The 16,477-nt window shown below is 43.3% G+C and overlaps 1 protein-coding gene across 1 annotated transcript in view; it reads left to right on the forward strand.

Moving 5' to 3' along the window:
* The window catches only part of LOC122815037 (gamma-secretase activating protein), a 1,452,063-nt gene that overhangs the window by 1,021,776 nt on the left and 413,810 nt on the right, over nucleotides 1–16,477 (forward strand). The window contains exon 17 of the mRNA XM_044087286.1: nucleotides 9,027–9,121. Within this exon, the coding sequence (XP_043943221.1) occupies nucleotides 9,027–9,121 (95 nt within the window). The remainder of the gene's footprint in view (nucleotides 1–9,026; nucleotides 9,122–16,477) is intronic.

Here is a 16,477-nt window from a genome sequence, read left to right on the forward strand (position 1 = left end):
ACATGTTATGACACAGGAAAGTCTGTGAGTAATGGACATCCAGTGTAGGTGCATGGCAACTGTTGCTGATATGCATAAAGACACCTTCTTGCTTAGGCGATACACCAAGGGACTGCACAATACCTTTGGAAATGTGAATATCACAGGATAGACAAGAAAACACTTGTCCATATGTACACACCATTACCCGTTCTGCATGATGGGTGCTGCCACCTACATGGTACTACTGGAATACTATGTTAAGTACATGCTGATGACAAAGTTACAGTTGCATTACAGTAATAGAGCATGGCTTGGACAACAGGTATCTATCTGTATGATACCCTTCTGGTGGTCATGTGTGTCATGTGCAGACTGCATTGTAGGCCACTGTATACATTTCCAGTCATGGATGAACATATCGCTAGTGTGTTGGCATGTATGTGAGACTGCTATATGCCAAACAGTATTCTTCCCAGGGATGTGTGGGCCTCAGTAAGAGTGGCTACTGGTATAGTGTAGTACTTCAAGGATATCATTGACACTGGGTTTCCTATATCTGTGTATCAGTTGAGGATACATCATGTAATAGGTTAATAGGTTCATACTAGGCCATCTGCCCTAGGGCAGTTATAAGCTTAGCCAGACTGTGTTTGTCTTTCGCCACCCATTTTAAATGTATTTTCATATGGCTTTTTTCCAGGTTAGTATACTCAGCCTCTGTGTAACAGTGACACAGAAGTGAAACCCGGGGTAAACCTAAAATCTCCCATCCACTCAGCAACAGTTCTCTTGCAGAGAGTCATTAAGGGACTCTGCCTAACCTGGACTGTGATTTTATTCCAGAGTGAAGGGAGCCTCTGGGTTATGAATTTGTCCCTCCAGCATGTCCTATTTATGTAAGTGCTGAAGTGCAAGTGTCACGAGCGCATAGCTCCATGGAATATGGATTTTCTGAGGTGCAGCAGGTCCATTAATTCCAGGTTGGACATGGTTCTATATGTCAGGCATCTGTTGGAGCCCTTTGATCCCCTTGGTGAGGTACTTTTGTGGACTTTCCAGTTGCTGCAGGTCAGGTCTCTGGTAAGGTACACCACAAAAGGGGCATTGTACTCAATTATGGGCCTGATGAGGGATGACTAAAGAGGCACGATGACCTCCCGTGATCTGGCTGTGAATCCCTTCATGATTAGGTGGCCTATATAAACTGTCTGTGTAACCACTACAACCATGTTGTTGTCAAATGAGAGTTTGCTATCAACTCGGGTCCCCAGGTCCCTAATCATGTGTACAGTAATTAATGGCTTACCACCTATGTGTTAATTTGTGGGCAGTTTGTTCTTGCCAAAGGGGATGACTATACACGTTTTGGCGTTTAGCTTGAGGCCATGGCTCTGGCACCAGTTGTCTGTTTCTATGAGGCCCTTTTGTAGGATGCTTCTGTTGGCTGGTGAGTTGATTATGGAGCCCAGTTTGCAGTCATCTGCGAACCTGCTCAGCCACAGTCCATCTGTGTTGACCTGTACCTCTGCGAAATATATACCTAACAAGAGAGGTCCCAGGACTGAACTCTGTGGGATGCCACTTGTAACCGGTTTGGAGTGTGACATGGCTCCAGCAATTCTGACCATGTGTGTTCTGTCCATGAGCCAGTTTGCAATCCATCTAGTGACATAGGGGTTTATAGCTATGCTGGTGAGCGTCTCTATAATGCCCAAGTGGGGTATTGTATTGAAGGCTTTTGCGAGGTCCAAGTAGGCTGTGTTGAACACCTTCCCCTCGTCACTGGCCTTGGTGACTGTTTCAAAGACATCGACCAGGTTTAAGAGGCAGGATGTGCCCTCAACAAAGCCAAACTGGGTAGGATCCAGTGTCTGTAGGTCCCCAATATCTTTATTTATGAGGTCTATGATGATCCTTTCCATAGCTTTGCAGACCAAGATAGTCAGGCGTATGGGGTGATAAGTTTCCAGGATCCGTTGAGGCACCACCTTTGTGGAGAGGGATCACTGTTGCTGTACGCCACTCCTTGGGTACATATCCTGTAGTAAGGCTGGGATTGAACAGTAGTTTTATGTTTGTGTTTAGTTCTTCTTGGAGTTCATGTAGGATGCAGCCTAGGACACTGTCTGCTCCCATTGATGCTGTGTTTTTGCTTTGGAGAGGGCGACAGAGCATCTCAGATGTCAGGGGGGCATCACTCTGCTGGGATATATATTTGCCCCTGTGGTGGGGAGGGGGGTGAGATGTTTGTGATGAACCTGTCAGCAATGATGTTGGCAATGTGTGTGGCTTAGGTGTATTCTTTCTCATTTAGGACAACTTCTGAGCATATCTGGGAATTCCCACCCAGATTCCTAACATAAGTAAAGAAAGCCTTGTGATTATCCTTAGTGTTTTGTGCAATATTTCTCTTGAAGCTGGCCTTAGACGATTTTATGAGTGCCCGTAATGTTTTCAAAATACTGATCAGAGATGCCTTCCCTTTGTGGAATATTGCTCGATCATGTAGTAGCTTCCTCCTTCTATTGTTTTCTGTTATGTGGCTGGGGTCCACCAGAAAGGACGCCTGTCTTTGGAGGATTGGGTCATGGTTATGTTTGGAATTACATGATCTGTGCATTCCTGAAGGTGTTCATAGAATGCGTTTATAAAGGATTCAGCAGTGTGGGCCGTATTTTCCACAGGCCCAGGGGATTTGAAGGATTCCACCTCTGTCTCGAGTTTGAGGTGTGTGGAATTTGCTTTAGACAACTTTTTCACTGTGGTTTTCTGGGCAGGGGCTGGGGTTGGTATGTGACTATACAGTGAGATTACTCTATGGTCTGATCTTACCAGTGAGGGATACACTTCTGGTCTGGAGCATAGAGTCCCCATGTTGGTGATGATCAGGTGCAGTATGTTTTCCCCTCTTGTGGGAGTGGTAACAAGTTGTTCCATAGCATTTGAGTTTATGAATTCTAGGAACCTTTGGCCTAGGGTGTTGGAGCTACATTAATGCTCCCAGTCTATGTGTGGGTAGATGAAGTTGCCCAATATAATGTTGTTTGGAGACACCTTCATATTTAGATGTGTTCTTAAGTAGGCCAAGTGGGTTTCCTGGGTTTAGGAGGGTGGTCTGTAGCAGGCTATGAACTGGAAGGCAGTTTTACCCACTGTTAGTTGCACGTGGATAGTCTGTGATGCTTCATGCTGTGGCACCAACCTGGGGGTGTGGGTACTATTGATACTCACCCTCCTTTCGTAGTTAGTTCCATGTTATGGGGCTGTAAAGCATGGTATGAGGTGTAACCTGGTAGTGCTAGGGTGCTCTTGGGAGCCTTGAACCAGGTTTCTGTTACTGCACAGATATCAACATTCTCCATGCTGAGTAGAGTTTGGACTGCATGCATCTTGTGGTTTAGATGTCTGGCATTGAGTATCATTACTTCCAGTTACTTATCCCCTGTGATACCTATGTAGGTGGGTTTGTGTTTTCAGCCTTACCACCAGAATGCAAACATGTGCAGACATTACACTTTTGGAATTAACACTGGTGTATAAAAACACTACAATGACAATCATACTGTTAATGCATCAGGCATGCTGGGATATACCCACAATGATATCATTACACTGTACTGTAAACAACATGATAATATTACTACAGTGCTATGTAGTCACCCTGTGCATCAGCACCATGCTATCCTGTTCCTGCATCAATGTTACAGATAGCAGGAGGTGGCACAGTTTCATCATATGCACAGGGTATGTACTTGGTATGCCAGAGTCTGCCATTGACACATCCAGTCAACATGTATGTGTGTGTTAGTGAGGGACAACAGTACAAAATGGGGCAAAGTTGATGTGGTGTGCGTGTGTATGTGTTAGCCCTAGGTGTTAGCATTATGCATGTGTGTATGCATGCACACAGTTCCACCACATGGCTGCCATATACGGGTGTTTGTGGACAGCCACAGACTGTACCTGCCAGGTCATAATGATCACTGTCTCTGGCCATGGACACGGTACCTGTGCCTGGCAGGGATGCTACGGACAGTATCAGGTACTAAGCCAGACTGAGTACTGTCATCAGAAGCAGTTGGTTGATGACTGGACACATGTCCCTGCTGGGACTGACCTGAGCCACGTGCACGTGGTCTTCTAGGATGGTCTGATGACAGCACAGACCCAGCATTGCTGGGGCTGGTACTGGCACTATGGGAGTGGCTGCGGGTTTGTTGTCATCCGCAACAACTGCCAGCTGATGATGTTGCTGGCATACGTCCACGTCGACGCCTCAACCGTCCTGCATTGCCCTGGCTCATGGACATGTAGTTGTGGAACAGATCTAGTGTGTCCCCCCAACGTCTGTCAATGACCTCGCCGACAGTACGGATGGCAGCCGCAACGTCATGCATAGTGTCATTCATAGCAGTGTGATGTGCTCTAAGCTTCCTCAGACCCTGTCTGGTGTACCGTTCCATACGTGCCTGTGCCTGCATTACAGCCCGGAACATAGCTGAGGTTGAAAGACCTCTGTGGGCACGTCTGACAGGGGCAGTACGACCACGGATGCTCCCACGAGAATCCCTGGACATCTGCCTGTGTGGTACCATGTCAAGACTCTGGCCATGGCTGCTGTGAGGGGATGCATGTGCCACTGATACCACATTACTCTGGTCAATGCCCACTGTATGCTGTCCCTCAGCTAAGGACATTGGTGACAATGGATGTATCAGCAGGATGACTGTGCACATTGATGGGGTTGACTGCTGTATACTGTCGATTGGCTGACCAACAACAGACCCTGTCATACCTCCCTGTGCCATTACACATGTATCATCATTATCACTATCCCCAGCAGTGGCTTCAGGTTCCCTGCTGCACGCCAACAGAGCAACACCAGAACCTATGAGAGGAAGACAGGAAACACAGTTTACAATGTGTACACAATGTTACCACAGATGCACACGGGCACATGCACACATGCACACGGGTACATGCACACATGCACACGGGCACATGCACACATGCACACGGGCACATGCATACATGCACATGCACACATGTGCACGGGCACATGCACACATGCACACACACATGCACACAGGCACATGCACACATGCACATAGGCACACATGCACACTCCTCAGTACAGCAGATACAAACACACACACACCTGCAATCCAACACATACATAATACTGTTTGAGGGTATTATAAGTATTAATATTATTATTAGTATTAATAGTATTGTTATTACACACTCACCAGCATGGATTGGCTGCCTTGCTGTTACTCAAGAGGGACCTGCACAAATAAGAGAGTTATTGTCAGTGGCCACAACTTTGCCATTGATACTGTGAGTATGATACAGTACAGTAGTACAACAGTTGGCTTTCACAGGTGTACTGATGATATTCAGAATATCAATCTTGCACAAGAATAGGCAGGATAACAGCTACACACACAGTACACATCTCACACATGCATGAACTACCATTGCAGAGAACAGTCAACTACAGATATGGCATGTTACCTGCACACTCCATGTCCACATGCTGGGTGGCTCCAGCCTCCATCATGACACATGTCTGTGGATGTTGTTGTTGTTGGCCTAGAGCCACAACACTTAGGGGGAGCTCCTCCACTGTGGTGAGGGGGGGAGTGGATAGGTACCCCACCACCTGTGGCAAGCTGTTGTCTGTGGATATCAGACGCACACTGACGGACATTTCTAATTAAATCACTGCAGTGATGGCGTACCTGCTCATATGTCCAGTTATGCATGCCTATGTCATTTACCCGACGGACAAGGTCTTGCCACAGTGCAGCCCTCTCCTGCTGGTTCTGGCTGGTCCTGGAAAACAGTGTGGAAAAATCCCACACCAGGCTCTGGTGTATCTCCTCATCCTCTGCAGCTGAATAACAGGGGTTGCGCTGATGCACTATCGCCCTGGAAGGAAAATAAAAATATGTGAGCAAGTAATATGGCACACGTAATACTCTACTGTACTGATATCACTGAACTGCCATATATAGCATCTGTCTGTCTATCAGGGGATACACATGTAAATTACCACATATCAGTGCTCAGCCAACAACTGTGTGACAGTGCCTGGCACACTCCATACAACAAACTAGTATACACCAGCACTCGGCACACTGTTTGAGGTACAATGCACAACCTCACACTGGGGGTATGTATCAAGCTAATGGATGGAGAATATTGTCATCCCATGCAATGCACATTTACAGTTTCACTGGTAATCCACCCTAGTCTTTGCTGCCATACCCCTACCTACACCGCAGTCATACACAGTGAACTACAGCACAACATATGGCAATGTAGTATGTTTGTATCCCAATAACTTGACACATCCTTCTCTGGCCTCACACCGAGGACACACACTACCATGACAGACACAAAGTCATGCTGAGCAATCACACCATTACAGACCTTGCACACAGTCAATGTCACATTCATTCCACCTCACATAGTTGGTATTGCAATGAGTACATGTGTGTGTGTGCATTGTGTCATAGGTAGGTACTATGCTATTGGCCCTGGGCCTACGGCAGCATAGCCTTATGCTACCCTGCCGCTTGGGACACTTGTAATGTGATTGTACTTGCTCCTGTCAAACAGTTACACAGGGGTGACTCATACAGCATATTACCTATCTCCATAACATTCGTCAGGGGTATGTCTGACATCTACTAATAAGGAGCCTTGCTTGTTAATGCTGGGTGGTTTAGTCCAGGGTATGACTTATTTGTGGAGAGGAACCTGTACCTCCAGCATGTGCTGTTTACTGCAGTGACAAGGATGACGGCCATAGGTCATTTAGGCTGGACAGATTGTGAGGTGTTACCATGGTGGTTGGACAACTGGTATGGGTGTGACATAACTCTGTATATCCAGCAGTGGTAACCTCTGTGTAGGTCGTATGAAAGGCACTCTATCTGTGGTTTTGTCAGTCACTCTGCATAGAGAATGTGTTTGAGGGCATTATCACTCTTTGTTAGGTATGTCTGTGGCCTTTTCCCTTGCTGTAGTTGTCATGGGAGGTACATACCGTGTAGGACATTGTGAGGTGTAGAGGGGTACACTGACCTACATTTCCCTAGCTGACACACCATTTGTGATGACACGTACCATATACAGGGATTACAAGACTAGTGTGCCACTGTGAATATCAAAGGGGAGGCTATTGTACACTTGTTTCCCATGTTCCCTTCTGACATCTCCAGTAGTAGGCAGGCAACCACCTATGTGGTAGTTAGTGGTTAAAGTGTTTTGGAATGGGGTATGGTACTCCAGTATCCACACTGGTGTTCAGTCCATGCCTTTGTCACCAGGCACCTGTTGCAATACATCTGCCCCCATGTGCCTCTCTCACTCTATATCTATATATATATATATATATATATATATATATATATATATATATATATATATATATATCCATCCATATATATCTATATATAGATATATTCATATACATACATATCTGTAGACGTTCATATCTGTCTGTATATGTGTATGTATCTATATATATATCTAGATATGTATGTGTCTATTACATCTATATGTATATACATATTCTATCTATCTATTTATACTTACCTCTCTCTCTCTATATATATATATATATATATGTATACATACACATATACACACTAACATACTTCTAAATATCCATTGCTGTACAACCTACATTGTATTACATGGGAGTATGTACTGTCCTGTGGGACACGTGGATTAACCGGTATACAGCAGTAGCTCTTGCAATGTGTTGCTATGGCTTCACTATTTTGCCTTTACATTCACTCCTTGTAATGCATGATATATTTCTTTCAGCAGCAATTTCTTATATGTTTGGTGGCACTGCATGCAGTCTGGTGAGGCCAAGGTCTGGGGTTTGGCACTTACAAGGGTATCTTATTTTGCTGCTGAGCAGTAGTAGGGCCTTGTACTTTGTACTAACAGTTATGAATATCAGGCACATGCAGTGCTTGTAAATTGATATAGTGTCCTTAGTTTGTTAGATGGCTACATCCTTTGATATTTCTGGGTTGTACTCCTACATGAGGGTGTGCTTGTGGAAGCAATTCTACAGCTATTCGCAGAGTGTGTAACAGCAGACAGGCTGATATGCCTGTGTGTTTCTGACACTTGCAGGCCTCAGATACTCTCGGGTATATATTTGAGCAGCCTCAGGGAATGGCACATATCAGTGGGATACACCCGTGATATATTTCAGATATTCTGCAGTTGTGACTGTGGGGTATTTTGAGCATATGTATTACTACACCATTTCTGACATGCAAGTAGTGTGTACTTTAACTTATTGACGGTCACCATTACGTGGGATTCCCCACCTTTCTGCCTGCTGTTAGTACATTTCGCAGGGAGTCAGTGGGGCACAGGTAACATTTTTTGACAAATGAAGGACATCCCTGTAAATCAGTCACAGTTGGGATGTCTGGCCTCATACCTATTCAAATATGGTGGTGTTTATCCTGCTCTGATACAGTGTGTGGTTTGTAAGGTGCTACTCTAACATTATTACCTCCTAGCATGGCTGTTTCTCTTATCACACTAATGTAATGCAATTCCACAAGAACTGCCAGTAAAGATACAGGAAACAAGCTTTGTGTAATGGTGTGTAAAAACAGCAAAATGGAGGATGTTCAGCAGTGTACTTTATTATTTATATGTTTATGCAGTATTTCTTAACTGGGTTAATGAACTGCTCCACAGACCCTTTTCGGCCATGACCTATCTTTCTTTTATTGATGCCTGCCTTCCAAGAGTTATTTGTGAACTTCCTTAATATCTGACATTATGTCATCCTTAAAGTCTGTATTTGTTTTCTTTTTGTGCCAGAAAACTGTAACTAGGGCATGCTAAGTAAGTTGATACTTAGAAACAGAAACAACCATGTGTGAGTAAAGGTTTCTGTCTTTTAGAAGAGTATTTTGAATGTAGTTAATTATTCTGTCTAAAATGTATTTCTTTGTTTTAGCATTAATGAGCTTTAAATGTTTTTGCTAATACAGCAAGGAGAGGGGAAGTTCTTCTGAATATGCAGTGTTTCACATAATGTGCCACATCTTACAAGCTACAAGTGGAATGTGTGTACCTCTTCCTCCAGGTAAATAAATTATTGTATATTATAGTTTTTTTTCCATTGTATTTTCCTTGTTATATAGAAATATTCTGCACTACTGTAGAAAGTTCAGAGGTATGCAGCTAATATAATGCCAGTAATAGGTTAAGGGGAAAAGAAGGCAGAAACACTTTGTATATCACAAATCATGTAGAAAATACAAGATCTAGTTCATATAATCGAAAACACAATAAAATCAACCGGCTAAACATCCTGCCTGAAATATCAAAATGCATAACATCAAAACCAGAAAAAGGCACACTAAAATGTCTTACCCCCCCCCCCCACTGCTAAATAAATATATCAGATCAAAGACTGCATTGTAGTGGGGAAAGGGCCAATTCCCACTCTCTTCTGCTAGTTCACACAATAGATCCTACATTCTGTTTGATGTTGTGCACTTTGATATTCCCAGTTCAATCTTTTCCTGCCCAATAATATGGGCAGTTGACAAACTAACAAAGACACAGAAAATACATTTATAACAGAATGAAGTTAGATGTGTATGTATCAGAAATGCAGCCAGGGAAATGTATTCTTGATATTCACATCGTGTGCTGAGGAGGACATTTACCACAAGCTATACCTGGAAGATTTATTCACTTAGTCACTGTGCTCTTACAGAAAGTATTCCATCTAACAGTCATTGATGTAACATAGATACATATATGTCAGTGCTTAACCCTGTTACAAAGAGACAGTCATGGTTAAAATATTTTTTTCTATATAATATTGGACTTTTGGAGGTTAATGTATAACGTCTGCCTTCATTTTAATTGTTCTAAATGCAGTATCCAAAATCAATTAAATATGTTTGCAAAGATAGTCACATATTAAGGATTCCTTGGAGTCCTTTTTACTTTGAGTGTAATATACCACCATTTTTACTTTGCTTGAAAAGGATGAAGGTTGAAAAACTGGCTTTTAAGTATTTGGTATATAACAAAGGGAAAATACTGCCAGGCCAGCTTGCTGGAATTTTGTAAATAAGTATATGTCATTTCTGAATATTAATATTATTTATATAGAAATGTAACAGGAGATGCTGCCAGCCCAGCTATGTAATTTGTGAATATCAGCAGGATGCAATTGATTGTATTACCACTACATCAGAACTGCATGTCAGATTGAATAGATGTGTGCTGAAGAGATATTTTTATGCACTATTGTAACAGTTAATATATATATATATATATATATATATATATTTTTTAACATGAAATTAACCTACAAGAGGTTGTTAATTTATAGCTGGGCCATAAACAAAAGATGTTGTCTCTCAGTTTCGGTGCAGTAGCAGACACAGTGTCTAGAGCTGGAAGTTTTTTGTATTGTCTTGAACGGGAGGTAATTGCTGGTTTTGAGATGTAGAGGTGTTTTATTGTTTAATGGCTTCCAGGATCTGCAAGCATCTGAAGGCTATGTATTTTCACAGAGAGATGTTAAATGCTACCAGCTGCAGTGGGTTGGTTTTTAGCTTGGGAACTAAACTCAGGTGACAAAAAAGTGATGTCATCCAACCAACCCAGCAGTGATATTTCATATTGGTTTGGGAACTCTCTGAGAGAGAGAGAGAGAGAGAGCGAGAGAAACAGGCCATTTGCATTGTTTTTTTGACCTGACAACAACATCCACTCACCACCACCTTCTGCACTTGCTTTTTTAAGGCATATTAACTTTTTTAGATTCAGATAGGAATATAGTAAAGTGTAGCTTAGATGTTTTCTTTATGTATTTGAGAGTGCCCTGCAATGTTGTTTTAAACATTTCCTGTGATTTTGAACTCTGGTGTAACTGATTACTTACTGAGTATTGTCTTGTTCTTGTATTAGTTAGTTTACCTTTTGATTGTGGCCAGTCTGTTTAGAGATAGTTAACCTCTTAGGGTACTTGCATATTTATTTGTTGACAATGTGCAGGCCACTCCTAAATAGCTTTGCTCTTGGTCAGAATACCATTTGGATTAATAGTAACATTACACAGTAGGATTGGACACCCTTTGTTAAGGGCCTTAAAGTAGGTGATAAAGGGTTCTGTTGGCAGTGATAACTACATTATAGTCTGGACAGAAGGGGGCATAGCTAGTAAACCCGTGCCAGCCTTCCCCAGATGTGTGTGTTTTTGTATATAAATCAAATCACAAGGAATGTGTGAGTCATCTACTTGGGCAGGGACATGGAGCACCGGTTGGACAGAAAGGGTACTGGAGGTCTTAACTTGGCCGCTCAGCTGAGATCTCACCTCTATAGCTGTGCCAGTGGGAAGTCTTATTGGGGATCAGGGAAAAGAGGGAGAAACCAGCCCCAGACTGACTGTGATCTCTGTGTGCTCTTAAGGGAAATTACTCTTTACTGTGTGTACTTGTCATCCTCCCAGTGTCACATTCCCCACTGTTGCCAGTGGTGAGGATTGAGGTTCGTTGATTACTAGGCCATTGCAGGGGCATCACATATTAATTGGTGGCAGTGGTGGGATAGCCACATCACATTTTAATTGGCTTGTAGTGGTTATCTACATATTAGGATTCAGTGGTGTGGATATTGAATTCCTGTAGTCCGTAAACACTGGTCACTAAGGAAGGTGTATGTACTCTAAATCAGTCACACAGTAAACATTCAGAGTTTCATATCACAGTTGTTTTATTTTTGTTTTGTTAGCTTAGTTAGTCAGGGAGAGCAGGCAAGCATGTCAGCAGAAGACAATGGCAAGCTGACAAGGAGCCAATTGGCTGAGATGTGCTAGGCTAAAGGACTGCTGCATGCCAACCTGACTAAGGCAGAAATGATTGCAACCTTGGGCATAGCTGCATCGCAGACCAACAATCAGGAGGACAGCCAGGCTGGCCTTGGAGATGTACAACTGTCAGAAAATGGACAATTCAACCTTTCCACAGAGGACCTAAAAATCCATCTGTAGTTAAAGAGACTTGAACTGGAGGCCAAACATTTGGAAAAAGAATCAGCAGAGAGACTGCGGCAGGAGAAACAAATGGAATTAGAAACAGCAGAGAGACTGAGATCTCTGGAAGCTGAGGAAGAGGCAACATGAGAAGGAGATGCTTACTCTTCACGTGGGACATGAAGGTAATGAGGAAGAGTGTAACCAAACCCCAGAAGCAACAAAGGTCAGTAAATTTCTTCCACAGTTTACAGAGGGGTATAATTTTGATAGTTTCATTCATATGTTTGAAAGGGTATGTAAACAGTATAATGTTGACCAAAGGCTCTGGGTATGGTTCCTGCCCCCCTTACTCCATGGTAAAGCTGTAACTGCTATTTCTAAATTGTCTGATACTATTTGCTTAAATTATAATACTGTAAAAAAACTGTCTTTGAGAATGTTTAAAGTTAACACCTGAAGCTTATAGGAAAAAGTTTAGTGAGCATAGACGCAAGGCAAATGAAAGTGTGTGTGAATATATTGCTGAACTAAACACTTATTTTCGTAGATGGGTAAGTGGATGTTGGGTCACCACTTCTGAAAGGCTGGCAAACATTTTGGTGAGGGAACAAGCCCTTAGAACTTTGCATGAGGCCATGAAAATCTGGTTAGCTAATATACAATGCAATACTGCATATGAGTTGGGGAAGAAGGGAGACCTATACCTAGCAAGCAGGGCATCACTGCACAGGAAAGGGACACCCAGTGCTACTCATGGGTCTAAGGGAACCCATGGTGGGCAGCCCAGACTGCCCCAACAGATTCTGCCAGTAGCAGGGAAGCCACTAGTCCAGGTCCACATCCAGGACCAAGGGTTAAATGTTTTAAATGCAACCAGTGGGGCCATTTAGCATATAGATGTCCACAGAGGCATGGTGGGGAACAAATGGTGGGAGAGCCAGTAAGTGGGAATGACAGAATACCAGCAGTAAGTTGTCTTGAGACAACAAAGGTACTAAGCTACCAGAAGAGGTTATATCCTGTCATAGTAAATTGGAAAGAGGACATTGCTAAGAGATGCACAGCCTCTGACCTAACCATTGTAAAGTCTGCAGTGGTAAAGAGGAGCACTACTTGCTTGGATAGTCTACTCCAGTCATAGCTTTAGCAGGGACTACATTCTCATTACCTTTGGCTAGGTTCACCTTGACTGGGATGGTGGAAAAGGAAGCCAGCAAGTAGGTATGTTTGAGGATATCCCTGCAGATGACGTGTTAGGGAATGATTTTGATAATGCAGTACCCTGTGTGCATGCAGTTAAACATAGGCTTGGAGACAAGCATGTGGGTCTGGTGGACTGGGGGGGACCCAGACAGACAGCACACTTGCAGCCAGGACTGGTGTGGTGGTTACTTCAGGGAGGAAGCTACCCTGTAGCAGAGAGACTGAAGATGAGCCACAGCTGCTTGTGGGTAGTGATGTTCCCTTGGACAGAGTGACTGCAAGGGCAGAGGTGAGTAGTAGTACCTAGGCTGACAGTGAGGCACTGCTGTCAGAGAATACCAGACTTCCTGTGGAAGGGGAACTGGAAAGAGTTAATAAGAGAGCTGAGACAGGCTCAGCTCTTAGACCCTGCATTACAAGGCCTGTGACAGGTAGCTAGTGAGGCACCTGATTTTCAATGGATGGGGGGAATCTGTATACTGGGACAAAGGGTTACTGTATAGAGAATAGACCCCTGAGTGTGGGCTAGTGGAGAATACAGTATTTTGTTAGTGCCCAAAGCCTACCGCCTGGCACTCATAGCCATAGCCCAGGATATTCCCTTTGCAGGTCATATGGGCATAAAGCATACAAAGAGACGTATTATGCATAACTTTTATTGGCTTGGGATTTCTAGAGATGTAACAGGGTACTGCAAGACCTGTGAGCAGTGCCAAAAGGTAGGCAGGGCAGGAAACAAGGTGAAAGCTCCTTTGATGCCTTTGCCTGTGATTGAGGAGACATTTCAGAGGGTAGCTATGGATATTGTGAGGCCTCTGAGTACCCAAAGTTCCACAAGGAAAAAGTATAACCTAGTGGTAGTAGATTATGCTACCAGATACCCTGAGGCAGTGGTTCTGTCCTCCATTGAGGCCGAAGAGGTGGCAAATGGCTTGTTAGCGATTTTCAGCAGGGTAGGTTTCCCAAAAGAAATACTGACTAACAGAGGTGCCAATTTCATGTCATACCTGCTGGCTTGTCTGTGGAGGTATTGGTGGGTGAAGCACCTAAAGACCACCCCCTACTGTCCCCAAACTAATGGTCTGGTTGAGAGGTTAAACTCTACACTCAGTGCAATGCTTTTGGCATTTGCAGATCAGTTCAGGAGGGTGTGGGACAAATATTTGCCCCATCTGTTGTTTGCTTAGAGTGGTTCCTCAGGAATCCACAGGTTTTTCACCCCTTGAGTTGCTCTGTGGGCATAGGGTGAGGGGACCTCTAGATTTGATTTGAGATGAGTGGGAAGGTGAGTATGAATCCCAGAAGGAGTCTGTTGTGTCATATGTCCTAAACCTTAGGACAAGGCTCAGGGAACTCGTAGGCTTGGCCCAGGAGAACCTGGCAGAAGCCCAACAGCAGAAAAAGGTCTGGTATGACAGGAATGCTTGAGCTAAAGAGTGTGCTGCAGGGCAGCAGGTAATGGTTCTCATTCCTGTTAGACACAACACGTTGCAGGCAGCTTGGGAGAGACCCCTCAAGGTGGTAAGGAAGGTCAGTGATGTTAACTACATGGTAGATCTGCTAGACAGGGGCACAAACTGTACCATGTTAACATGATGAAACCTTATCATGATAGGGAGGCCCTGGTGCTAAGTATTTGCAGTACAAGGCAGGAGGAGTCTGAGGGGGATGTATGGCTACAGGGAGCCAGTCAGACAGTTCCTAAATTACTATGGTGTAGTCTAGGGTTGCAGGCATGTGATGGGACAGTTTAGCACTGTACTGGGGTCAGCAGTGCAAAGGCAGCTGGAATCTTAAGGCAGGGAATGGGGTAAGGTTTTCCCAGATAGGCTCACCCTCTCAAACGTTTTTCAAGGGTCACTTGAAAAACTAGCTTGAGTTTTCAGGAGGGAGGAAGTGTGACACAGGGAAAATACTGCCAGCCCAGCTATCTGGAATTTTGTAAATAGTTGTATGTCATTTGTGGATATCAGCAGGACATAATTGCTTGTGTTACCACTATATCAGAACTGTATGTCATATTGCATAGACGTGTGCTGAAGAGATATTTTTGTGCACTATTGTAACAGTTTAGATATATACAGTTTAACAGAAGATTAACCTGCAAAACTTAAGAATAGCTGAGGTTAAGTTACTTTATAGCTGGGCCATAAACAAAAGATGTCGTCTCTCAGTTTCAGTGCAGTAGCAGACAAGGTATCTACAGCTGGAAGTTTTTTGTATTGTCTTGAAAGAGAGGTAATTGCTGAGTTTGAGTTGTAGGGGTGTTTTATTGTTTTATGGCTTCCAGGATCTGCAGGCATCTGAAGGCTATGTATTTTCAGAGAGAGATGTTAAATGCTACCAGCTGCAGTGGGTTATTTTTTAGCTTGGGAACTAAACTCAGGTGACAAAAAAGTGATGTCATCCAAGCTAACCCAGCGGTGATATTTGATATTGATTTTGGAACTCTGTGTGTGTGAGAGAGAAAGAGAGAGAGAGAGAGAGACAGAGCATTTTGTATCTGTCTTTTGACCTGACAACATCCAATCATCACCACCTTCTGCACTTGCCTTGCTGTAAGTATGTTTTTAGGGCATAGTAACTCTTAGATTCAGATAGGAATATAGTAAAGTGTAGCTTATATGGTTTATTTATTTATTTGAGACTGTCCTGCAATTTTGTTTTAAATATTTCCTGTGATTTTGAACTCTGTTGTAATTGATTACTTACTGAGTATTGTCTTGTTCTTTTATTATTTATTATTAAGTATATTTAAACCATTTGATTGTGACTGGTCTGTTTAGAGATATTTAAGCTCCTAGAGTACTTGCATATTTATTTGGTGACACTGTACAGGCCACTTCTAAATAGTCTTGCTCTTGGTCAGACTACCATTTGGAATAATAGTAACATTACACAGTAAGATTGGACACACTTTGTTAAAGGCCTTAAAGTTGCTGATAAAGAGTTCTGGTGGCAGTGATAACTACCTTATAGTCTGGGCAGGAGGGTGGCATAGCTAGTAAACCTGTGCCAGCCTTCCCCAGGTGTGTGTTAACATGTGTGTGTTTGTATATAAATCAAATCTCAAGGAGTATGTGTATCAGCTAGTTGGGCAGGGACACGAATCACTGGTTGGACAGAGAGGGTACTGGAGGTTTTAGCTTGGCCACTCAGCTGAGATCTCAACTCTATAGCTGTGCCAGTGGGTAGTCTTATTGAGAATCTGGAGAAAGAGGGAGAAACCATCCCCAG

Source organism: Protopterus annectens, chromosome 11.part0 (assembly GCF_019279795.1).
Source record: "Protopterus annectens isolate FY-2018-M chromosome 11.part0, PAN1.0, whole genome shotgun sequence".
Lineage (NCBI taxonomy): Eukaryota > Metazoa > Chordata > Ceratodontiformes > Protopteridae > Protopterus > Protopterus annectens.